At 45.3% G+C, this 27,004-nt stretch overlaps 1 protein-coding gene across 2 annotated transcripts; it reads right to left on the bottom strand.

The window, feature by feature from the left end:
- Positions 1–1,537: 1,537 nt before the first annotated feature.
- On the bottom strand, positions 1,538–17,014 carry fscn1a (fascin actin-bundling protein 1a). 2 transcript variants are annotated; one of them, XM_034295662.1, is made up of 8 exons: positions 16,433–17,014; positions 16,142–16,207; positions 15,977–16,027; positions 15,491–15,896; positions 5,337–5,493; positions 3,804–3,925; positions 2,817–2,984; positions 1,538–1,803 (listed from the first exon to the last, which is right to left on the bottom strand). In XM_034295662.1, the coding sequence occupies exons 1-8, from the start codon at positions 16,754–16,756 to the stop codon at positions 1,595–1,597; spliced, it is 1,503 nt and encodes a 500-aa protein (XP_034151553.1). In that variant the 5' UTR covers positions 16,757–17,014; the 3' UTR covers positions 1,538–1,594. The 2 variants fall into 2 exon arrangements, with proteins under 2 accessions (XP_034151553.1, XP_028979543.1); XM_029123710.2 differs by having other exon boundaries at positions 16,148–16,207; positions 16,433–17,011.
- Between the last annotated feature and the right edge of the window lie 9,990 nt (positions 17,015–27,004).

Genomic DNA, 27,004 nt, shown 5'->3' with positions numbered 1-27,004 from the left:
CACACACACACACACACGACTTTTGGGTAGTGTTCCAAATCCCAGTTTTATTTTATTGGTCGTTGGCATTCCAATGACACGGGAGGAAGAGCATCACCACAAACATTAAACAATACAAAATAATAACAAAAGAAATGTTCCAGTTACACCAAGTAAAGATGTGGAATGTTGTTATAATAACATTCAGGTTTGGGCTCAATTCCAAATAAAATTCTGGTAAATTCAGGAAATAGACAGAAAGTCCAGTTCTCTTTCATGCGCAATGATAAACAAGTAAACTGGAGTTTGGTTCAGCTTTGAATCGGCCAAAATTGAAGTGGAATTGACCTCATCCTTCGGCAACCTTTAGTAATCACCCAGAAACTCAGAGTAAGGCACGGGTGTTACCATGACTATCGCCACCTTTCCCTCCCACCTCTGACCTGTGAACCCAACATTTCCATCCATGAAATCCACAGTCTAATTTGTCCCTGGCGAAATAACCAGGAACACATCCACTCCATATTTGAGGAGCACTAGATTCCAGTTTAAAGGAATGTGTGAATGTCATTGGGGGGTGGGGGGGGGGTGTGTGCGTGTGTGTGTGTGTGTGTGTGTTTCATAGCAAGACATTACAGATAATAGCTGTTCTTAGACCGATTGAGTGAATCAAACAGCAAGGCCAACATCAGATCTGCTGTAGATGTGGTCTGAAGAGTTGCTGGGACAAACATACACACACACACACACACACACACACACACACTGACAGAGACAGACAGACAAACAAGACAGAGAGATTAGATAAAACTGGCCTGCAAAATGACAATTTTTACCAATGTGCACACAGATGACATCACTTCCAGCAGGTTATACTAAAAGTGTGTAATTTCCTGCAATTCCATATTTGAGATGAGGGGCAAAACACATTCCAGTAAGCCTTCAGAATCCACTTCCAGTTTTTAGACATTGCACAGACACCAACAGGGCTTCAGAACCAGATAGAAACAGTTCGTACATCATACATTTTGCCACTGTGTGCTGTTCAACAAAGACGCGCGAGACAGACATGAGTGAGAGATGGACAGACAGAAAGACTGTTACAGTTGTTTAGTCAGAAGGGTCTTTAACCAAGCCGTTTTCTGGCGGGGTCAACGGAGTGAGAATGGGCCAATCATATGTTTGGGACTGAGTGACATCGAGCCACGCTGCTATTAGACGGGGAAAAGTGCACAGCCCCATGGGGCAACAAATACAGGCGGATACTGCAGAATGGAACTCTGGTAGGGGGGAAAAGGGAAGTGTTCCTTGAATTGTGCAGTTCACAGATTTGTCTCGTAAGGAAAGGGCCCTGTGCAGAATGGTGGAACATCGCAACGTTCAGATAGAAACGGAATCTGGAACCGATTGGATCCATACACTGGGTAGAACAGCGGTGGTGTCAGAGCCTTCACATTTATATCTGCAACTTCCGGTCCGTTTCACCACACTGACCCCAATCCTGGGGCTGGGCTGCTGGGGAGGGGGGGGGGGGGCGGTGGGGAGGGGGGGTGGGGCGGTGGGGGGGGGGGGGGCTGCGCTGTACTGCGGTCGTAACGCGGTTGGGGTCAGTAGGTCAATACTCCCAGAGCGTGGCGGACTCTAGGTCATCAGCGTTGGCCTTCAGCACGCCGGCGTGGTCACCGCGGAGATACTTCCCCTCAGCAACAGAGCGGATGGCGACCTTGTTGTAGTCACAGAACTCCAGGAGGAAGTCGACCGGGGTGTCACTGCTGCTCACCACCGACGACTCGCTACCCACCATCCAGAACTTCCCTGTAGAATCTGACAGGAGAAACAAAGGTCAGACACCGCCCCCACACTGGTCAGACACAGGTCACAAAAGACTGTTTCATTCCTTAGATGGCTTATTCAAATGTTCCCCGGTTTTCAGGATTTCACTCTCAAAATGTACTTTTGTATGGAAAAACAACACAATATTTAAGTATATCACAATGGTAAGAGACCACTTTTGATCTGATGTACGACAACATTGACTATATTGATTTGAGTGTAGTTACAGGTTTCTGCCAGTGGGCACTAGGGCTGCACAGTTAATCCAAATCACAATAAAATTGCGAATAGAACAGGTGGGGTTTCTAAACTGGAGATACACGTGTGCCATCCTCGCTATAATCATATTTGTATACAATTTATTAGGACATGATTTTAGAGAATCTGTTTGCCGACTTAAAAATAATTATACAGATTGTTATTAAAAAGGTTGGGGTCTGGCGAGCCAATGGCACGATTGTGTCAGTCAAAACACATCTACAAGCGCTCTTACAACACCTCTTCCCGTTTTGCCATTTTAAGACAAACATTTGCAATTCCAAAGCCCAGCTGTACGTCTCAAAATCTGTAAATCAATATATATATTGGACTATAGCAAAAGTGGAAAAATAGCCTGTAGAACACAGAAGAAAACAGCACAACAAAATGATCCATTATGCTTTAGAAAAATGTAGCAGAAATCTTTTTTTTTTTTTCATAGTTTACTCAATATTTTCATTTCAGAGGAGCTGAGGCAGGGCTACTGTCTCACCACACAGATCCTTGTTTTGCCAGCCCAACTCCATACAAGAGGAGCGCACTGAGACAGAAATGGAGCCAATCACATTATTTAGCCAAAGATGTGTCCTAAACCACATCAAAAGGACCTGGTAACTGTTGTTCGAACAACCAACGTTTGGTGATTTTGACCCAGAATTTAGAGGAATAAGATAAAGGGAGGAACCTAATGAAAAGGAAGATTTTCCTGCCTTCCCGAGTGAGGGTCCCGTGATGTGCATCCTTACCTTGCAGACTGTAGGCCCCATCTCTGAAGGTCAGGGTGAAGTAGTCGTAGGAGGAGCGGTTAGAGTCCAGTGTTCCCGTGACCTTACGACACCCGATGAAGCCATGTTCTCCACGCAGGACTATGATTGGACGGTTAATCAGCTTCATCAGGAATTCCTCTGACTCACCTGTGGATAGGGAGGAGGAGAAAAAGGGACACACACACACATTAATTTCCAGGAGTGTTATGATGCATCTGCCTGGACCTTCCTTTTGGTGTCCTGAAAGCATATGCAACTTACGTGGTTGCTTAGGGCCCCAAGCGCTGGGGGAGATGGGGCCCCAAATAAAATTTTGCTCAGGGCCCCCAAACGGCTAGAGCCAGGCACTGGTCCTCAGTATCTGGGTGCAGGTCTGGTTCTGCTATCTACAGTCTACTTTGAATGCTCTGTCAAAGTCCACTGGCATTTGCAGTTCCGTCTGAGTAGAGAGGTTTAGAGCTACAGGTCATGATATGGCCTTAAAAGGCAAAGGACTTCTATTATCGCCACCTAGCACAAGCTAGATCCCTCAGAGCCCAGCTCCTCTCAAGGTTTCTTCCCAGGTTCTTGCCTCTCTAGGGCTTTTTTCTATCCACTCTGCTTCCACATGTTAGAATTTGTTTCTTGGGGTTTAAGGTGGGGTGAAAAGGGCTTTATAGAATAAACTTCACAGGTCATTCTACTCAATACCCTGGCCTTCCGCTCTAGACCAAGGGTCAGTCTTGCCAACTCTATAAAAGTGAGGTAAACACCGCGCTATAGACGTGGCTCCATGTATTGTCATTGAACTATCGGTGCCATGTTTAGCTGCTAATCAGGGACCTTACACAAAAAGCAGCTGCATACTGAACACTGAGATTACATAAAAGACCAGAACGGCAGGAGGGCTCAAACCACTGGCCATCAACACCTCATTGTGTTGCCTTTATCGGTCCAAAGGCAAAGCGCTTTCCCACCAACACCCACCGGCAGAATCCACGGTGGCAGCGAGCTGACCGTTCTTCTTGGCAGCCACGTATTTCCCATTGGCGGCACGGAGGGTCAACTTCTTCCCACGCCACTCGATGTCAAAGTAGCAGTTAGCGGTCCTACGTGGGTAAAATAGAGATTGTCAGAGTAGCAGTTAGCAGTCCTACATGGGTAAAATAGAGATTGTCAGAGTAGCAGTTAGCAGTCCTACGTGGGTAAAATAGAGATTGTCAGAGTAGCATTTAGCAGTCCTACGTGGGTAAAATAGAGATTGTCAGAGTAGCATTTAGCAGTCCTACATGGGTAAAATAGAGATTGTCAGAGTAGCAGTTAGCAGTCCTACATGGGTAAAATAGAGATTGTCAGAGTAGCAGTTAGCAGTCCTACGTGGGTAAAATAGAGATTGTCAGAGTAGCAGTTAGCAGTCCTACGTGGGTAAAATAGAGATTGTCAGAGTAGCAGTTAGCGGTCCTACGTGGGTAAAATAGAGATTGTCAGAGTAGCAGTTAGCGGTCCTACGTGGGTAAAATAGAGATTGTCAGAGTAGCAGTTAGCGGTCCTACGTGGGTAAAATAGAGATTGTCAGAGTAGCAGTTAGCAGTCCTACGTGGGTAAAATAGAGATTGTCAGAGTAGCAGTTAGCAGTCCTACGTGGGTAAAATAGAGATTGTCAGAGTAGCAGTTAGCAGTCCTACGTGGGTAAAATAGAGATTGTCAGAGTAGCAGTTAGCAGTCCTACGTGGGTAAAATAGAGATTGTCAGAGTAGCAGTTAGCAGTCCTACGTGGGTAAAATAGAGATTGTCAGAGTAGCAGTTAGCAGTCCTACGTGGGTAAAATAGAGATTGTCAGAGTAGCAGTTAGCAGTCCTACGTGGGTAAAATAGAGATTGTCAGAGTAGCAGTTAGCAGTCCTACGTGGGTAAAATAGAGATTGTCAGAGTAGCAGTTAGCAGTCCTACGTGGGTAAAATAGAGATTGTCAGAGTAGCAGTTAGCAGTCCTACATGGGTAAAATAGAGATTGTCAGAGTAGCAGAACATAAGACAGCCCGATAGCAAACCAACTCCAGAGTCACTCCGTTTACAGGACAAACAAAAACAATTTTACCTAACCCAACCCATCTGATTTAACCCAGCCTAGCTCAACCCGGACAATTTAACTGAACCCATCTGATTTAACCCAGCCTAGCTCAACCCAGACAATTTAACTGAACCCATCTGATTTAACCCAGCCTAGCTCAACCCAGACAATTTAACTGAACCCAGCTGATTTAACCCAGCCTAGCTCAACCCAGACAATTAAACTTAACCCAGCTGATTTAACCCAGCCGAGCTCAAGGTCAGACCAGAAGTCCCCAGTTACACAATAAACCTGACAATTCAGTCCCAGATGTTTTTCCCCCAGCCAGTCCCCCACCAGGAAAAGGGCCATTTCAAGCATCAGGGGTTAGGTTAGCCATGAGGGACAGGTTTAGGCATGAAGGTTGGGTTATTGGGGTTAAGTTTAGGTTGAAGTTAAGTTTGGGGATTACTTGGTAGAGGCGGTACACTGCAGTCCCCCAGTGGTGGTGAGGGTCCAGTACTTCCCAGCAGCGGTCCTGAAAGCACACTTCCTGTTCTCACGACTCATCTCCACTTGGAACACTTCCTGGTCACTCTCCTCATCCTGATTGGCTGACAGGTCCATGCCTGGGTGGAGTCCAGAGAGGCATGGTTAGAGACACGGTTATGGACAAACACAAACACCATTGCACAGTCTCACTGTGTGGTCAGAATCTGAAATATGAACGAAACGACACCCTACAGCTGACAGGATTTCCCACGGCTACACGCACCGTCTGTAACATTAACTGGGCAACAGAGAGGATATCCTGTAGATGCACCAACACGGACCTGTGTGACAGCAAGGGGTTAACCCCCAATAGAATTGTGGGGGAAAAAATAGTTTGCTCCAAACCCCAGGATGACAGTAGACGCCCAGAGGCAGCCACTGGGACAGTCTCTGTGTGGGTTTGTTCTCAGATACACACAGCACACCAGAGGTCATTAAAATCCCATTAAACTCCATCAGGAGCACTTACACACACACACAAACACACACACACACACACACACACACACACACACACCTAATCTATCAAGCCAGAGTTCGTTCTCAAACAGAGCTTGACATTCTGATCAGAAACCATAGCAACAAATGCTGACGCAAACCTGCTACCTACTAGGTTTACTTTGTCTTAGTCCCAGTGAATGAAGTCCTGGTGCCTACTAGTTCAATAATCAGGCCTTCATCCATCCCTTTGGCCTGTCTCTTGGTGGACATTTCAGTAGATAACGGAGCCTGCATTGTTCCCTGTGCTTTAACAGAACATTGGAAGTCCTGGAGACTGTTTCAAAGGGAGTTTCTTAAACCCAGGGCTGTGGCCTGGCCCTGGCCCAGGGAGGATCACATGTAGATTCACGGCATATCCCCCATGAAAACAGTCCGATAGATTTCACTGAGGTTTCCTTTGCAGAACAGAAATCACTTGAATAACCAAACAGAATGCTTTCGATTTGACTGAAGATATACCTGGTTTGGGGGGGCCCGTTGCTGTCCCTGTCCACCTGGTCATACTTCTGACCTAGTCTAAAATCAAATAGACTCTGGATTTAGCCCAGAGAAATGTATTTATTATTCCAATTGGACTCTTAATATCTCGCCCGGCACAGCCAGAAGAGGACTGGTCACCCCTCTGAGCCTGGGTCCTCTCTATGTTTCTTCCTAAAATTCGACCTTCTTAGGGAGTTTTTCCTAGCCACTGAAATTCAACACTACTGTTGTTTGCTCCTTGGGGTTTAAGGCCGGGTGTCTCTGTAAAGCACTTTGTGACAACTGCTGTTGTAAAAAGGGCTTTATAAATACATTTGATTGATATAGATCGGTTTTGGCTATTAGTTGTATGAACCCTTAAATTAAAGGTCAAGACTCTCTAGCTCATGTCTGTGTCCCCCCATGACGCTCACAAGCTGTGTAACACACATTTGAAGGCACCGGGGCAATATCACAAATCAAATCTAATTAATTCCTTTTTAACACTCAGTCATTACTTGATCTTTGATTTGCTTACATGATCTCTTGATAGACTTTCTAACACCATTCAAATGCATTTCAGTCACAACAAACAATAAGCCTGAATATAATTTTAAAAACCATAATGTTCTAAACATTCATGTCCCAATGAACTAAATCCACACTTTGTTAAACCTAATTACTTAAACAGCAGTCCAGGAACAAAGAAATCCTGCACTTCCTGCTCTAGTTAAGAGAAGCCAGATACATACAGTATCTCACAAAAGTGCAAATATTTGATTATCTTTTCATGTGACAACACTGAAGAAATGACACTTTGCTACAATGTGAAGTAGTGAGTGTACAGCTTGTATAACAGTGTAAATTTGCTGTCCCCTCAAAATAACTCAACAAACAAGCCATTAATGTCTAAACCGCTGGCAACAAAAGTGAACCAAAATTGGACCCAATTAGCCATTTTCCCTCACCATTGTCATGTGACTCGTTAGTGTTACAAGGTCTCAGGTGTGAATGTCTTAAATTTGGTGCTATTGCTCTCACACTCCCTCATACTGGTCACTGGAAGTTCAACATGGAACCTCAGGCAAAGAACTTTCTGAGGATCTGAAAAAAAGAATTGCTGTTCAACATAAAGATGGCCTAGGCTATAAGAAGATTGCCAAGACCCTGAAACTGAGCTGCAGCACGGTGGCCAAGACCATACAGCGGTTTAACAGGACAGGGTCCACTCAGAACAGGCCTCGCCATGGTGGACCAAAGAAGTTGAGTGCACATGTTCAGCGTCATATCCAGAGGTTGTCTTTGGGAAATAGACTTATGAGTGCTGCCAGCATTGCTGCAGAGGTTGAAGGCGTGGGGGGTCAGCCGGTCAGTGCTCAGACCATACGCCACACACTGCATCAAATTGGTCTGCTTGGCTGTCGTCCCAGAAGGAAGCCTCTTCTAAAGATGATATACAAGAAAGCCCACAAACAGTTTGCTGAAGACAAGCAGACTAAGGACATGGATTACTGGAACCATGTCCTGTGGTCTGATGAGACCAAGATGAACGTATTTGGTTCAGATGGTGTCAAGTGTGTGTGGCGGCAACCAGGTGAGGAGTACAAAGACAAGTGTGTCTTGCCTACAGTCAAGCATGGTGGTGGAAGTGTCATGGTCTGGGGCTGCATGAGTGCTGCCGGAACTGGGGAGCTACAGTTCATTGAGGGAACCATGAATGCCAACATGTACTGAGACATACTGAAGCAGAACATGATCCCCTCCCTTCAGAGACTGGGCAGCAGGGCAGTATTCCAACATGTTAACGACCCCAAAACACACCTCCAAGACGACCACTGCCTTGCTAAAGAAGCTGAGTGTAAAGGTGATGGACTGGCCAAGCATGTCTCCAGACCTAAATCCTATTGAGTATCTGTGGGGCATCCTCAAACGCAAGCTGGAGAAGCGCAAGGTCTCTAACATCCACCAGCTCCGTGATGTCGTCATGGAGGAGTGGAAGAGGACTGCAGTAGCAACCTGTGAAGCTCTGGTGAACTCCATGCCCAAGAGATTTAAGGGAGTGCTGGAAAATAATGGTGGCCACACAACATATTTTCACTTAGGGGTGTACTCACTTTTGTTGCCAGTGGTTTAGACATTAATGGCTGTGTGTAGTGTTATTTTGAGGGAACAGCAAATTTACACTGTTATACAAGCTGTACACTAACTACTTTACATTGTAGCAAAGTGTCATTTCTTCAGTGTTGTCACATGAAAAGATATAATCAAATATTAGCAAAAATGTGAGGGGTGTACTCACTTGTGAGATACTGTATGTTCAGGGAGTCCTAACTTTGTTAAACAATCTTTCTGGAATTTCCACCCCACCAAAATCAGTAGGACAGGCCATCCATCTGTCACACATCCTTCAATTACTAAAACATGTGTGTTTGATATTGTCTCTGTGTTTGAAGGGGAGAGCGAGTGTCATCAGAGCCCCCAAAACAGCACACCTCTTTGGAGACCAGAACCATAATTAACCTTTAGGATATTATATGCTGCACTCCATTTTACACCCAGAGACTAATGGTCTGGGACACAGTCTCAACTATATCAGACTAGTTAACCTCCAGGATGTGAAGGCCTGTTGAAATGTACAATTGTTCTTTTAGAAGAACGTCCATTTTCCATTTCCGAAGTTTTTTTCTGTAGTGTCTTCTGAACAACTAACTTGACTCTGCCCCCAGGAGATCTGGTTTCCATAGAACTATGCAGACACACACACACACACGGGAAAGAAAAATAACCGACCAAGATGAGAACCACATGGTTGCAAGAAAGAACGAGAGACAGAGAAAAGGATTTGGAAATAGAAGAGCAAGCGAGAGAAAGCGTGAAAGTGAAAAGAGAAAGAGCGAGAAAGAGGGAAGTAGAAAGAGGGGGAGGGAGAGAGGATTTAACCCAGACCAGAGTTAGGTTTCAGAGTGAGGGTAAAGGCCAGATTGCTGAACCCAGATCAGAGGGTTTCAGAGTGAGGGTAAAGGCCAGATTGCTGAACCCAGATCAGAGGGTTTCAGAGTGCTGCTCGTCTGTTGTGACAGGCGCACAGGAAGGGAAGTAGCATCCACAGGAATGTTGTATGGGGAAAACCCAGCCATTCGCTTCATACCCAGCTAGATGGACTTTGCATAGAAGTGACACTACAGCCTTCCCATCTAGTCTCTTCTCCCATCCAAGTTCCCTTCTGATTAATGGGATTTGCAAATGGGAATTTTCAGAACAGGGAACTAGAATTTGGGAATTTTTTTGAAGGGGCTCGTTTCAAAGCCAAGGGGAGCGGAGGGGGATTCCTAGAGGAAGTACAGACATGGCATCTTCCTGGACACATTTAGAAAGACTGCAGGAAAGAGACATTTTATCTACTGGCCCTTTACACAGTGATGCTAGCCGAAGGGCTTAACGCCCATACTGCCCGACATATTCTTCTCACTACGTCCCAGCAGAGTATTTCTGGGCCATCAGACTCTCTGGGGCTAATAGGGTTAGTCTATGACTGAAAATCACGGAGTAGTCACACACACACACAATTATTGACACCCTTGAAATGTGTACTTTGTGCACCTTCCCCTTGCCTAGATAACAGCTCTGAATCTTGACCAGTAATGGGGGAAAACCTAGCAAGGGATCTGAGACCATTTGCATGCGAACTCTTCTCTTCAGTTGACTCCACAGGTTTTTTAGTCAGGGGATGGGGATGGCCATTGCAAAAGCTTGAGTCTGTGGTCACAGGAAGTAAAATAGCACCGAAAACGTCACAGATCACCACGATACATGCAATTATTTTCTGCATGACCACACCCCCTTCTCACACCACACCCCCTTCTCACACCACTGTTCCGCGATAGGGCTGATGACTTTCAGAAAACCCTAGAATTTCGCATTTTTACGACCTTCAAGGTTTATGGATAACTCCCTACACCGCGGCCCTGCGGGACAGGAACCAGGGAACCCTACACCGCGGCCAGGGAACCCTACACCGCGGCCCTGCGGGACGGGAACCCTACACCGCGGCCAGGGAACCCTACACCGCGGCCCTGCGGGACGGGAACCCTACACCGCGGCCAGGGAACCCTACACCGCGGCCCTGCGGGACGGGAACCCTACACTGCGGCCCTGCGGGACGGGAACCCTACACCGCGGCCCTGCGGGACGGGAACCCTACACCGCGGCCCTGCGGGACGGGAACCCTACACCGCGGCCCTGCGGGACGGGAACCCTACAGATCTACACTCTAGCCTGTTGCCATGGGGTTACTAGGAAACCGTGTCTCTGGAATGGTGTCTCTCGGTGTGTGTGTATTGTTCAGCAGGCTTGGCAGGGGAAGCTAGCAGCTGGGGCGTACAGGGAGTGAGATGTCTTTGTTCTGTACACACACACACACATATATACATACATATGTTCTAACAGCAGCTAGTGACCGTCACAGAGACAAGCTACAAGGGCTTCCAGGAAGCTCAACCACACCCTAACCTCCCTGTCCTGAGGTCAGAGTGGGAGGAGCAGCCAGGCCACACCCCCTAACCTCCATTTCCTGCAGTCAGGGTGGGAGGAGCAGCCAGGCCACACCCCCTAACCTCCCTGTCCTGCAGTCAGAGTGGGAGGAGCAGCCTGGCCACACCCCCTAGTCCTGCAATGAGCGAGGGAGCAGCCCAACCCCACCCCTAACCTTCCTTGTCCTGCAATCAGAGAGGGAGGAGAAGCCCTGCCCACCCCCTTACCTCCTAGTCCTCTAATCAAAGGAGAGGGAGGAGCTCAAAAATGTGAAACTGAAAATATTAATCTATTTTCCCAGGTATTTACACTTCAATTGTTACTGTACACAGCTATTATAACATTTGAAATATACCTCGGCAATTTTTACGTTTTTTTTACTTAATTGTCCACTTATTTTGGTGCAGTAAACAGACATTTCCCATGCCAAAAGGCTCTTGAAGAAACCCTTCGAGAATTCATGACTGCTTCTGTTAATGTATGACAGCGAGCCCCTAACCCCAGGATGAGACAACAAGCACACAGCCTGTTAAGCGTTAATCCATTCAGAATATGTAGCAACACCTCCCCACAGAGAGACAGACTGGCTTTTCTGTAGCTAAACCAGCCCAGGTTTGAGGCTTCCTCTCTGAATCCGCTTGGCTGTGCATGTGGCAGTCACTGCCTTGGTTCACAGCCAGACTAACAGCAGCACGGCAGCTGCCGAACAGACCGAGCTGAATCACCAGCAGACAAAAATCAGGCATCGCACATTATCATGTTTCTTTCCGGCAACCCCAACAAGAACTTCCAACAGACTCCATTTTGTGACAGCGTACCGTGGCAGAGCTCAGAGGCGAGACGTGCTCTCCACACCCTCAGTGTGCCAGGAGGACTGAGGACTGGGGGGACAGGGGGGTGGGGGGACAGGGGGGCTGCCTGACTACCAGGGACCCCCCCCCCCCCGCATAGAAGCTGAAACACCACCGGCCATCAGCGGAACAGGAGCTGACGAAGATGACTGGGCCCTAGTCTATGATGGCTGGTATATAGGTCATCATGTTATTAAACAGAACAGGGTTCAACCCCCCCCCCGCCGCCACTTCAGTCGCCCTTCCACTTCCTGTCAGGATGAATCAAAGCCTGGCAAAAAGTCATTATACCATTTTCTTTTTTAAGGGAGTGCTGTCCTCCCTTAAAAAAAAAAGCTGAAATGACAACCAAGGGCTATAGACTTAATTAAACTGCAACATTTTTAAACACACATGGTGTTTGTCATGTCAGTTCTATTGTTAACTTCAGGTCTTCTCTCCCTGTGGAGGCTTCCTGCGCACAAACAAGCTCCGCCTCTTTTGCAGTAACAAACCTGGGTGCAATTATACATAATTGCCATGGTCAAGGACTGAACAACTTCCCCCTTGCACCTTTTGGTCTGACGCTCAAACTACAAGGTCACCCTGCCACCCCACTTAAGCAGCACCTTTCTTCCTCCAAGCCTGAATAATGCTAGCCGGCCCAGAGTTTTTCATTAGCATCCATAAAAACAGCATTTGCATAGCAACACCCCCACACTTTAGCAAACAGCTTCCTGGTTTGTTGCCATAATTCATTGCAAGCTATTTTGTATGTGTAGCTATATAAATATTCATATTTGTTCGTATGTATTAGCAGTTTGTTATTTATGCTTAGAGCAAGGTGAGGATGTACTGGCTGCCTAACTTATCCAATTACATTGCTCTGGTCTACAACAAGCATATTATGGTATATCTGCAGTAATAGTGGAATAATAATGTTTTACAACATTTACACACTCTATCATGTCACGAAGACATCCAATCATCTCTCAAAGCAACGGCAGACAAGCAAGAAAGAATCCATGTTATCTACAGGTTGCTAAAATTCTACACGAAAAATCGAGAAAACAATCACTGTGCCATGTACATCTACAGTGGGGAGAACAAGTATTTGATAACCTGCTGATTTTGCAGGTCTTCCTACTTATAAAGCATGTAGAGGTCTGTAAAAAAATCCAGAAAATCACATTGTATGATTTTTTTAATAATTAATTTGCATTTTATTGCATGACATAAGTATTTGATCACCTACCAACCAGTAAGAATTCCGGCTCTCACAGACCTGTTTTTCTTTAAGAAGCCCTCCTGTTCTCCACTCATTACCTGTATTAACTGCACCTGTTTGAACTTGTTACCTGTAAAAAAGACACCTGTCCACACACTCAGACTCCAACCTCTCCACAATGGCCAAGACCAGAGAGCTGTGTAAGGTCATCAGGGATATTGTAATTGTAGACCTGCACAAAGCTGGGATGGGCTACAGGACAATAGGCAAGCAGCTTGGTGAGAAGGCAACAACTGTTGGAGCAATAATTAGAAAATGGAAGAAGTTCAAGTTGACGGTCAATCTCCCTCGGTCTGGGGCTCCATGCAAGATCTCACCTCGTGGGGCATCAATATCATGAGGAAGGTGAGGGATCAGCCCAGAACCACACGGCAGGACCTGGTCAATGACCTGAAGAGAGCTGGGACCACAGTCTCAAAGAAAACCATTAGTAACACACTATGCCGTCATGGATTAAAATCCTGCAGGGCATGCAAGGTCCCCCTGCTCAAGCCAGCTCATGTCCAGACCCGTCTGAAGTTTGTCAATGACCGTTTGGATGATCCAGAGGAGGAATGGGAGAAGGTCATGTGGTCTGATGAAACAAAAATAGAGCTTTTTGGTCTAAACTCCACTCGCCGTGTTTGGAGGAAGAAGGATGAGTACAACCCCAAGAACACCATCCCAACCGTGAAGCATGGAGGTGGAAACATCATTCTTTAGGGATGCTTTTCTGCAAAGGGGACAGGATGACTGAACCGTATTGAGGGGAGGATGGATGGGGCCATGTATCGCGAGATCTCGGCCAACAACCTTCTTTCCTCAGTAAGAGCATTGAAGATGGGTCGTGGCTGGGTCTTCCAGCATTACAACGACCCGAAACACACAGCCAGGGCAACTAAGGAGTGGCTCCATAAGAAGCATCTCAAGGTCCTGGAGTGACCTAGCCAGTCTCAAGACCTGAACCCAATAGAAAATCTTTGGATGGAGCTGAAAGTCTGTATTGCCCAGCGACAGCCCCGAAACCTGAAGGATCTAGAAAGCAGCCAAAATCCCTGCTGCAGTGTGTGCAAACCTGGTCAAGAACTACAGGAAACATATGATCGCTGTAATTGCAAACCAAGGTTTCTGTACCAAATATTAAGTTCTGCTTTTCTGATGTATCAAATACTTATGTCATGCAATAAAATGCTAATTAATTACTTAATCATACAAAGTGATTTTCTGGATTTTTGTTTTAGATTCCATCACTCACAGTTGAAGAGTACCTATGATAAAAATGACAGACTTCTACGTGTTTTGTAAGTGGGAAATCCTGCAAAATCGGCAGTGTATCAAATACTTGTTCTCCCCACTGTATATAAAATACATTGCTTTTACTGCTTTTGCAAGCTGGTCAGCTGATATCAGGACAAAGTTGGTTTGAATGTGCTGTTGCCCCTAAATTTCACAAGGTGCAAGCAAATTATTCCTTTATAAATACTACATAAACTGCAGTATTTACACTGCTAAACTAGTTTAATGTCCAATGAAATTTTATGATTTGCTCAATTCAAAATGGGTATATCCAAACAGTGTTGGGTTTTGCCTTTAAGACACAGGACAAAACCCCTTCATTATCCACGCCTCTTGGCGAAACATCAAAGCCCAGACTATAGTCAAGGACTTCAGGACTGGAGCTGCCCGATCGTCGAGTACAGACCAGTATATTGCTGATGTCACTGTGGTGTTCGTCTCCAAAGATGGGTTACCACGGTGTTCTTAAGCCTGAGGGCTGGTTGCCTGGCAACCCAAACTCCCAGCTCCGGCTAAACACCATGCCACGTCCTTGAACGATACACTCTGCCAGTAGTCTGGGTCCGAACTTCTCAGAGGACCGAGCTAAGTGGCGAAGTCAACTGAACCACTCATTAGTAACAGTCGGCTCCTTCTGATTGGCCCCAGATGTCTGTGCAAGAGCCAGAACCCAGAATGTGTGTAAAGCTACATGTAGCAAACCCGTAATGTGCTTTAATGCCCTGGTTAGAGATGATGCTATCACTGATGTCTGTTATCCCACAGCACCTTCCATTTTCACGTCACCCAACAACGAATCGCAGACCGAAATAAAGCAACGACAGCTAATTGGATTTCTGTTGGGTGGTCGGGGCACATACAACTCCGGGAATGTGACCCTTTCAGCTGCAGCAAATAAAGGCAGAACACACACACACACACACACTCTAAACATGACTGTGTGTGGCATTTATGTGTTGAACGAATGCATGTCGTGCGTGTGTCAGTTCTCTGCTGTCATGTCGTTCATGATGTGAACGATGGTACGTCACACGCACATTCCATCGTTTTAGCTGACCCCACCAGTGCCCCTCCCCCTGCCCCAAACAACACTCTATTCATCTCTATTAAACAGAGTCAACATCTGTACTAGCAGGCTACCACAACACACACACAGACAGACAGACACGTTTACGGTTCCGTTGGTCCTACCTTGCCTGGTGGAGACGTTCCTGTCGTTGGCCGCGGTGAGAACCACCTGAGGGTGACTCTGCTCCATGGAGAACAGCTCATCCTTCCCCACGCGGCTGCTCTTCCCGCTCTTCATGGTCCCGCTCGGCCCTGATGGCGCCAGGTAGCGTCCCGAACAGTCCCGGAAAGCCACCTTGCCGGAGCGGAACTCCAGGGTGTAACCGGTGGTCTTGTCGGGCGTGGCTTCCAGGCTGCCGTCGTTTTTCAGGAAGCGGTTGTCGGAGGTCTGGAGGTGGTAGCGCTGGTCCTTGAACACGAGTGTGATCAGGGAGTCCACGCCCCACGGCACATCACGGTCAATGGCGATCTCATCCACCTTGGACGACAGGTGGGCGTAGCGCTTCCTGGTCACACTGAAGATGTTGACCTAGCGGGGTCAGAGGTCAGGAGTTAGTGGTCAGGAATTAGTGGTCAAGGGTCAGGGGTGTTTGTACATGAGCATATTACCTGAGGGTGCATGGCAATGTGAACACTCCATTTCTCAGCTACAGACGCAGTCTGGTGAGAAACACAATTACATTAGTACACACTCCATTTGGGACACACTCCATTTGGGGGACACTCCATTTGGGGGACACTCCATTTGGGGGACACACACACACACACACACACACAAACCTGAGCAAAGCAGCTAATTCTATCCTCTGTTCCTCCGAGATATCTGCCATGGACCTCGGACTGCAAAGAGAATCACAAAGTCTATTATACACACACACACAAAAAAAAAACACAATGAATTTACTGTAAGCTAAACACACCCTGTCTCTGATACACACACACACACACACACACACACACACACACACACACACACACACACACACACACACACACACACACACACACACACACACACACACACACACACACACACACACACACACACACACACACACAACAAACCTGCAATGACCATCTCCCATCGTCGTGAGCAGTAATGATGAAACGGGTTTCGGGTCCAGCATTCTCACTATCCCCGGTAACGTTCCCGTCTTTATCCGCTGCTATGTACCGACCGAGGTGACTCTTAAGACAGAACACGTTCCCGTTAGAATCGTCTCCGCTTTGCTCCAAAGTCCAAATCTGCTTCTTCTTAAGACTCGTAGCCGAGGCATTGATTTTAAAACCAAACGTTTCAGCCGTTAAGTATTTATTCCCGCAGTTGATCAAACCGAACTGGATCTGCAGCATGTCGCTGGTTCCGTTACTGGCGCCGTTGCTAGACATGATGGAACTATGGATATCTTGGTTCCGACCGATCCGGGATAGGAGTGTCTACGTGAGAAAGAATCCGTGCTGGCTCGCTATCGGTTTGGGGTGAGATAGATGCGCTCTGCTCTGCTGCCTCGCGTGCTTCTCTTTGTTTGGGAGCAAGAGAGGAGGAGGGAAAGATAGAGAATGTGGTGTATGCGAGTGCGCGCCAGTCCTCTGTGCTCTCTCTCAGCGCACGCTCCCCGCCACAGCTGCAGATTTTATACTGATTGGTGACGACAGTCCTTCTGACACGCCCCTCCGGACAGAACTCGGGGTGCTTTAAAACCTGTAGTCGCCCCCTTCCTCTCCTCCTCCCCCCTTCCCATTCTCCTCCCCTCCCCCTCTCCTCTCCTCTCCTCTTCTCTCCTTTCATACTGTCCTCTACAACCCTCTACACATCTCCACCTCTCCCCCACTCCTCCCCTCTTCTCTCCTCTCATACCCTTCTCTGTAACCCTCTTTCCCACTCCACTCCTCTTCTCTTATACCCTCCTCTATAACCTCCTACCCCCTCCTCTATCTCCTCCTCTCCCCCTCTCCTCCCCACAAATAACAGAGTTAAATACTCCTATCAGTCAAGCTTGACACCAAGTAGAAGGAGGGACAGAACAGGGAGATGCAGTCAGTCACACACACACAGACACACACCTACACACACACACACAGACACACACACAACTACTATCTTATCTCCTTTTGATGAACATACTAGTCAGTTTGACTGTGTTACAGTTTTACTGTGTTTGTGGATCAACAAGCTGCATCAACCATCTGAGAGCATCGCCCATCATTATTAACTCTCTGTGTTTGTGTTTCTGTGTGTGTGTTGGTGTATGTGTGTGTGTGTGTTGGTGTATGTGTGTGTGTTTATGTGTGTGTGTTGGTGTTTGTGTTTCTGTGTGTGTGTTGGTGTATGTGTGTGTGTTGGTGTTTAAGTGTGTGTTTGTTAGTGGTAATGTTTTGGTGTGTGGTTATGTATGTGTGTATGTGTGTGTGTGTGTGAGTGTGTGTGTGGGTGGGTGAGTGTTGGCGGTAATGTGGTAATGTGTGTGTGTTTGTGAGACAGAACCACTATTCATGACTAAAGCACATGAGAGGGCAGGAAGGCCCAGTTCTACAAACAAAAAGACCAAAGTCAGAACACTGGCATGCATTCAACACACACACAAACACACACACACACACACACACAACAAACTCAATACACATGCACACACACGAGCACACAGACAGAAACTGTCTACACGCATGCAAACACAAAGGAGTGATTGATATCAGTGTAAACAAGGTCATGTGTGAGTTTGATTCTAACCCCTGACACTAACCATGATGCTCTACTATCACAACCCCCCTTCATGTCATCACCACCCTCCGCGGGGTCCCCAACTAACAGAACTTCCGGTTTTAGGGGGAACAGGACAGAAGGAGACTGAATCCCAAATTACACTTCTGGTAGCAATGCTCAAGCCCCCGAAAAGCACACGCCTTGTTACTCAAGCCACGCCCCTCTGAGAACACACCACTTGTGATTGATCCCTCTGCTTTACATCCTGCATGACAGCACCTCATCTCAGCAGTCATCCCAACCACACAACAGCTGGAGGCCTGATTACCATCAACAGTGAGTCAGCCTGTGTGCAAGAGGTACGCAAACTAGTGTGGTGGTTCCAACACACCGTCAACGAGAAACAAAGAGGGCGACTGTTGTCTTCAGGAGACAGACGAGGGAGGGAACACACGCTAATCCTCATCCACAGGGCCGGAGTACAGAGTCCTCAACGTTTACATACCAGAGGACTTCTCACAGACCGTCAGTGTTATCGAGAGAGACCACATCAGCCACTCAACTGCCTGAAGCAAATAATGAAATCTGGCCCTGCTGCAATGGCATGACATCCTGTAAAATGAGTATTGTTGCGGACTGGACCGAACCATAGTCTCATAATAACATGGTCAAAGACCATCAGGTACGGACTGGACCGAACCATAGTCTCATAATAACAGGTTCAGAGACCATCAGGTACGGACTGGACCGAACCATAGTCTCATAATAACAGGTTCAGAGACCATCAGGTACAGACTGGACCGAACCATAGTCTCACACTAGGAGGGTCAGAGACATATTACTGAACTCTTGACCTGCCTGACCACCTACTCTGACTCTGAACTGGGCAAACTAACTCATACACAAACACACATGTAGAATAATTCGACCATACCATAAAGCCCCCAAATATTTAGTATTTTTATTCCTTTTTTATTTGCTTTTCATGGTGGAATCTGCAATACAATAGTCTGTGATGTTACCTTCTGTATCCTAACAAGATATAAATAGTTTTACTGTAACAAGGTGAAGCTACAACATGACACCCACACATCTCAGCTGATCGAACCAGGGGCGAGCTGACCAGATGACAGAACCAGGGGTGAGCTGACCAGATGACAGAACCAGGGGTGAGCTGACCAGATGACAGAACCAGGGGTGAGCTGACCAGATGACAGAACCAGGGGTGAGCTGACCAGATGACAGAACCAGGGGTGAGCTGACCAGATGACAGAACCATGGTCGAGTTGACCTGATGATCGAACCAGGGGTGAGCGGACCAGATGACCGAACCAGGGGTGAGCTGACCTGATGATCAAACCAGGGGTGAGCTGACCAGATGATTGAGCCAGGGGCGATCTGACGAGATGATTGAACCAGATGTTGGGACAGGGCTGGATCAAAACCCTGCACACTTCTTTAGGACTAGCTGTTACTGGGAGGCACTTTCCTCCCCTTATTTTCTTCCTCTCCTCTCTTCTCCTCTCTTGCCACTCCTATTCCACACCTCGTTTCTCCCTCTTTTCCTCTTCCCTCTCCATTTCCCCTACTACACAGTGGTTCTATTATTAGAAATGAAACACTGTCCCTCTGTTTCTTGCACAAAACATTATTTATGTCATTCCCTCTCCCAGTTTCACCTCTCACTCTCTGCTCTCCTTGTGGTGATGGCTTGTGGAGGTGACCAGCAGATAGTTAACAAATGTTAGATGCTTCCACACCTCTGTACTAACTTCCTGCTAAAGAGACTGGCGGTCTGGTTCTCTCAGTGTGTGTGTGTGTGTGTGTGTGTGTGTAAAGGGGGCTGTGGTATCTTTGTTGCGGAGCTGGTGGTGGTGGAGGATTTGCTGGTTGTCATGGAGACAGAGTGCTAATATGCCGGGTCTGAACAGAGGAGAACAGTAATAATAATCTGAACACATATTACAACTGTTCCATAATGTCATTACAGTTTACACACACACACCCTTATACATTCATGCTTGAATGCTTCCATATGTGTGTCTAAGAGGTGAAATAGCGTTGCACAGCTATTTGCATGGAGGGCACTGCAGCAATGCGTCAGAATACACACACACACCGCCACACACACCGCCACACACACCGCCCACCGGTCAGACGTCTGTCTGGGATGACCTCTCTGCAGGAAAACCAATCATAACAGCCCTCACAGCCAGACGACCAATCTGGATGTCCCAGAGTCTGTCCCAGCCAATCTGGAGAGCGCAGTGGTGAATTTCACCCATCAATTCGAGAGGGCTGTGAAGAGATGGAGAATGAATGGAGAGATATGGAGACAGAAAAAGAGAGGGAGGGAGAAAGATAAAACATGTCCTGCTGAAACCAGTGATCTTGGTAACTGGTCTGTTTAAACTTGTTTTGGTGCAACTGGTCGGGTTAAATTAATCTTGGAGAAATAGCTGTGGTTACACTAGTCTCAGTTAAACTGTCCCAGCATGTTGTCCAGACACGCTAGAACACATCAGTAGTGTTTGTGGTAACAGCTATAGTTCTCCTTCTTCTCCTCTGTCCTCCCCAACCTCACAGGGCAGGAGGTCTCTGTATGTTTAGGGGCTACTCAACACACACATCGTCATGGTGACAGGAAAGCAGCTTGAGCCAGAATCAACAGTCAAAGCCTATCATGTTTCCCTGTGTTAAAAACATCAGCACTGCAGTGTGTGTATGGGTGTGTGTGTGTCTTTATGTATGTGTGTGTGTGTGTGTGTGTCTTTATGTATGTGTGTGTATGTGTGTGTCTTTATGTATGTGTGTGTATGTGTACCTGCTTCTGTATTTCATGCAACAAAAAGTCCTGTTTTATTTTACATGAACAGATAAAACATGATGAAAACTCTTGACTCTTGAAAAATGCTTTTGTAGGTTTACAGGTTAGGTTTAGAGGTTAGGCAATGGTTAGGTGATGGTTGGGATTAGGTTTAGAGGTTAGGCAATGGTTAGATGATGGTTGGGATTAGGTTTAGGGGTTAGGTAATGGTTAGGTAATGGTTGGGATTAGGTTTATGGGTTAGGTAATTGTTAGGGTTAGTTAACGTTTTGGTTAGGTTTAGGAGTTAAGTAATGGTTAGGGTTAGGTTTAGGAGTAATTTAATGGTTAGGGTTAGGTTTAGGGGTTAGGTAATGGTTAGGGGTAGGGGTTAGGTAATCATTATGGTTGGTTAATGGTTAGGGTTAGGTTTAAGAGTTAGGTAATGGTTAGTGGTAGGGGTTAGGTAATCATTAGGGTTGGTTAATGGTTAGGGTTAGGTTTAAGAGTTAGGTAATGGTTAGGGGTAGTGGTTAGGTAATCATTATGGTTGGTTAATGGTTAGGGTTAGGTTTAAGAGTTAGGTAATGGTTAGAGGTAGGGGTTAGGTAATCATTAGGGTTGGTTAATGGTGGGGTTAGGTTTAGGAGTTAGGTAATGGTTAGGATTAGTTTAAGGAATTATGCAATGTTTGGGGTTATGTTTATAGTTAGAGGGTCTGTAGAAGAATCAACTCAATGAAACACAAATATTCTACATTAATTAATGAAGACAAGACTCAGCCTTGTTAAGAGTGGCCACCAAGAAGAAACCTGGCCCTCACAATGTGAACACTGTCCACAAAATGAGGTGCAAACAGAGCTCCATTTCCTAACCTCCTGCCAATGACCCACTAGGAATTTCAAAATGCATTATATATTGACACGGTCCAGTGTTTGTCAGGCGAAATATCGCAACGTGCATTCACATCAGCAACATTCTTGACCGGTCACCAGGGGGAAAGGGAAACCGAAGGATGGAAACAGCACTGTGAACACAATCAATATTTATCTCTTCATTTTGCCTCATCATTCATACTGGTGGATGGAAACAGTAGAGAACACAACCAATATTTATCTCTTCCTTTTCCCTCATCATTCATACTTATAGAACTTCCTGAATGTGTTTTGTAATGTGTTTTGTGTGTAGACTCATACATTATGCATTTTTGTAACTGTTGTTCAATCAACTAAATTAACAGCCAGTTCTAATTTTTATTGATGACCAGGCCAAATAATTTAATTTCAAGAACACGGGACAAAACACAAAACCCCAATAAAACCACAAATAAAAACTATATTTGAGGGCAAACATATTGGCATCCATGCACTTTCTCTAAATACAGTCACTTACACGGTCACAAAACACTGACATTTACCAATGTATTGGGTCTACAAAATTGCTAATTCCATTGCTGATATTCCAAAACTTCGTATTTCATTTAGAACCAAATATATCCTTTTAAATCAGAAAAGGCATTGAAACAATTATTGAAACCCAGGACGACATATTTGGTAGCACAGCCTTTGGCCAAAATAACTGCAATCAAATTGCATCCCATAAAGATGGAGGATCTTCCTGCACCCCTGACCTCACAGTTTAGCTTCTACAAACTGCTCCTGTTCTTCCAGATTTGGCTTAATGACCAGATTTGTTTTAACTGCTGTTTTCAGATCTTTCCACAGGTTTTCGATGGGATTAAGGATTTAAGTTTTCAATCCGGACTTATTGCTCCAGAGTTTTATCTCCACACATTCCTGGGTGGTTTCTGAAGTGGGTCTGGGTCATTCTCTTGCTGGAAGACCTATGACCTTTGATGGAGACAGAGCTTCCTGACACTGGGTTCAACATGGCACTCCAAAATGTCTTGGTATTCTCATGATTTCATAATGCCATGCACATGTTTAAGGCATCCAGTAATATGTTTTGGGGGAGCAAAGCAACGCCAAAACCTCAATGAACCTCCTCCATGTTTGATTGTGGGGGAGGTGTTCTTTACTGAACCTCCTCTATGTTTGACTGTGGGAGAGGTGTTCTTTACTGAACCTCCTCTATGTTTGACTGTGGGAGAGGTGTTCTTTACTGAACCTCCTCTATGTTTGACTGTGGGAGAGGTGTTCTTTACTGAACCTCCTCTATGTTTGACTGTGGGAGAGGTGTTCTTTACTGAACCTCCTCTATGTTTGACTGTGGGAGAGGTGTTCTTTACTGAACCTCCTCTATGTTTGACCGTGGGAAAAGTGTTATTTTCTTTGAAGCTTCATTTTGTTTTCCGTAAACACAGAGGTGGTGTTTACAGAAACAGAGATGGTGGGCTCTAACGTGGTCACATCTGTCCACAGGAGATTGTCCCTGAAGCATTGTGGCATTTTCAGACGTGTTTGGGCAAACTGCAGTCAGGCTTTCTTAAGTCTCCCTCTCAGCAGTGGGTCTCCTACCAGACAACCAACTTCCACTGAGTTGGCAAAAGATGGTCGCATGTTAAAATAGTTGCACCTTGTGCCTGAACGTTGGCTTGACTTTGTGTGGCAGTTATTGAAGGTGTTTTCCATTCGAACAATCTGGGTCCTTTTGAAGAACACTGGTGTTTTTTTATTTTTTCCATGCTAATTTTAGCACAGACAGAGACACATACCAGGAAATATAATAATTCTCTCTATTCAAACTGGTTGAGTGAGATATTTTCATATTGCAGGAACCCACAAAGCACCACAGATGAGTTCAATTCCAAAGTAAAAGAGAATCCCCTGCTTAAAATCAAAATGATTTCTAACTACTTCTACTACTACTACAACTTGTTTGGGCCATTTTAGGATTTCTTTGCAGAATAAACTAAGATTTTTTTATTTCTACTGTTAGAAATCGGCCGTTTCGTATAGTGGTTGTAATAATTAGCATACCCGTTTGTCAAGGGAGAGAGAAAGTATATTATTTATTGCAGCATTAGAAAGTCTTGTTCATGAGGTTACGGACCTGGTCTTCTAAACAGAGAGGTTTCTGTTGTTCTCATTATCTAGGCACATTCACTTCCAATGAAACGTACATTCATATTGTAATTGTTAATGCTCAGATTCTACACTACATATTGTAGAAGAAATGGGGCATTATTGGAATAAATTGCACAGGTGCCGATGCTTTTGGCTACAACTGTTCATTTACAATGGAAAGGTCCATAATTATCAAACACCACTATATGCAGTCAGACGCCTACACAGAGGGAGGGGCTGCAGAGCAAGTGCATTTATCAGAATGCAACTTCATTCATTTTAGGTGTGACGAATGTATAAAGCTTGAGAGTCTACTGCAATTTGTTAGCCATAATTCCTTTAGCTAACATTCATTTCAAGGATCTGCCGCCAATGGCTTTTGGAGTTACCAGAATGAGATAAAAGGGACTTGCAGATATGCTGGCACCAGTGAGTCTGAAGACACCACATTTACTTCAGTCTGAAGGTGGTATGGGTATTGAATGAGAGTGAGCAGTCATGCCAGATACCAAGATATGTAAAGAAGTTGACGTACTCCAACTGTGTAGGAGTTGACCCACTAACTGTATAGGAGTTGACTCCAACTGTATAGGAGTTGACATAATCCAACTATATAGAAGTTGACATACTCCAACAGTATAGGAGTTAACTCCAACTGTATTAAAGTTGACATACTCCAACTGTATAAAAGTTGACATACTGTATAGTAGTTGACATACTCCATCTGTATAGGAGTTGACATACTCCGACTGTATAGTAGTTGACATACTCCATCTGTATAGGAGTTGACATACTCCGACTGTATAGTACTTGACATACTCCATCTGTATAGGAGTTGACATACTCCGACTGTATAGTAGTTGACATACTCCATCTGTATAGTAGTTGACATACTCCATCTGTATAGGAGTTGACATACTCCGACTGTATAGTAGTTGACATACTCCAACTGTACAGGAGTTGACATACTCCAACTGTACAGGAGTTGACTCCATCTGTTTAGGAGTTGACATACTGCAACTGTATAGGAGTTGACATACTCAAACTGTATAGGAGTTGACATACTCCATCTGTATAAGAGTTGATATACTCAAACTGTATAGGAGTTGACTCCATCTGTTTAGGAGTTGACATACTGCAACTGTATAGGAGTTGACATGCTCGAACTATATAGGAGTTGACTCCATCTGTATAGGAGTTGACTCCATCTGTTTAGGAGTTGACATACTGCAACTCTATAGGAGTTGACTCCATCTGTTTAGGAGTTGACATACTGCAACTGTATAGGAGTTGACATGCTCGAACTATATAGGAGTTGACATACTCAAACTGTATAGGAGTTGACTCCATCTGTTTAGGAGTTGACATACTGCAACTGTATAGGAGTTGACGTGCTCGAACTATATAGGAGTTGACTCCATCTGTTTAGGAGTTGACATACTCCATCTGTATAGGAGTTGACATACTCAAACTGTATAGGAGTTGACATACTCAAACTGTATAGGAGTTGACATACTCCATCTGTATAGGAGTTGAGGCATCTTCCGAATGAAAATGATGCCTTTTGTTGAATTGGTGGAAGTCAAAGAAAGATTATTGGATGTTACTGAAGCTATGTCATAGCATAAGCTGTTGAGTACAGCGGCTTTCCAACTGTGCAGGATTTCAGATGTTTGTAATAAGAGGTAGAAAAGGCAGGGATGAAATACTAGAGGCTGTGTTTGTGTGCCTGTGTGTTTGTTTTTCTACATAGTTATTCATAATTTGAACATTTAAAAATGCCTGATAGATTGGTAGAGAAAGACAGAAAGAGATAGAGACAGAAAGATGGACAGAGTAAGGGAAAGAGTGGAAGATAGAAACAGGGATAGTAACGTGATCCTCCTCTCTGTGAAGGTCAATGCTGTATGGATCTATTTTGTCTCCACTATGTTATTGTGTTTCTGTGTGTTTGTGTGTGTGGCTGTGCTGACTGCAGACAAATGGATCACAGATAACTGTATACATTCTGCTTCCTGTCTGACAGTATATGTATGACATCACATCCTGTATGTCTAAACACCTCCTTCCTCTCCTGGTCTCTTTTATTTTGAAACAGTTCCCAAGTCTCAAGTCAAGTAATGCTTTCTCAAGTAAATCTGCCTGTCGGCCTGCCTGTCTGTCTGCCTGTCTGTCTCTCTGTCTACCTGTCTTTATGTTTCTGTTTGTCTATATACCTGCCTGTCTCTCTGTCTACCTGTCTGTCCATCTAGATGCCTTTCAGTCTACCTGACTGTTCGCTGACATGCCTGTCTGTTGTCCAAACCACTCTGGTTGGGAGACTGAAAGAGATATGCAGCTCCATCTACTGGTCAGAAATAGGAATGACACCATGAACCAGTCACGTAAATGGAGTCTAATGCCTCGTTTCCACTGGTGCCAAACACTGGTGTTTTACCCTGAAGACCAGAAATGTGTCTGTTTCCATTGACACGGACCGGTGACAGTCAGCCATGGATGAGTAGCCTGGGGCCGAGCGCCGGACTTCAGGGCTTAGGGCTGGGTTGGCGTGTGACATAAGGTGAAAACGCTGGATGTTGTGCTAGTCGTGTGGACCTTTAAATCTAGACGAGTCCACCATTTGTAATTCTTTATCTTGTTGGTATTGCAGAAGATGTTTTTTCTTAAAATACATAAAAAAACTGAATTAAGCATCATGTCGATGTCATTCCACTGGTCAGTGGATGAAGTCCAGGCCCTCATTGCGTTATATTGTGAACTTCCTCACAGAAGAAACACCAGAACCACCCTGTGTTTCCTGAACTCTCCTAACAAGGCCTTCTGATCTTGGCTAATTTTACCTCATGTTATAGTTATAAATAAAATTGTATAATTTTTCTTACTTTTTGCCCTGATTTTGTGGAAAGCTTCTTAATTGACTAAAGATGTCTTACGTTTAACGCAACTATAACTCACTCTGGATAAGAGCTTCCGGTAAAGTACTGAAACTTAAATTAAATTGTAAAATGTAAACATCTGTTAGTTTCTGACTGAGGATGTGACAGATAAATCCATTTAACAATATCTCTACTCTGCCCTCTGATAGGCTAGACAGACGCTTCACC

This window comes from Esox lucius, chromosome 11 (genome assembly GCF_011004845.1).
Source record: "Esox lucius isolate fEsoLuc1 chromosome 11, fEsoLuc1.pri, whole genome shotgun sequence".
Taxonomy (NCBI): Eukaryota; Metazoa; Chordata; class Actinopteri; order Esociformes; family Esocidae; genus Esox; species Esox lucius.
This window is presented reverse-complemented; position numbering and strand designations above follow the sequence as displayed.

Bases quoted from the DNA above. Each gene is read 5' to 3' on its own strand.
- fscn1a (XM_034295662.1), bottom strand. From the start codon at position 16,756: ATGTCTAGCAACGGCGCCAGTAACGGAACCAGCGACATGCTGCAGATC. The intron at 3,926-5,336 runs GTAATCCCCAAA...TTACCCACGTAG, and splicing joins CAGTGTACCGCCTCTACCAA to GACCGCTAACTGCTACTTTG. The intron at 2,985-3,803 runs GTGGGTGTTGGT...CCCTATCCACAG, and splicing joins TGCCACCGTGGATTCTGCCG to GTGAGTCAGAGGAATTCCTG.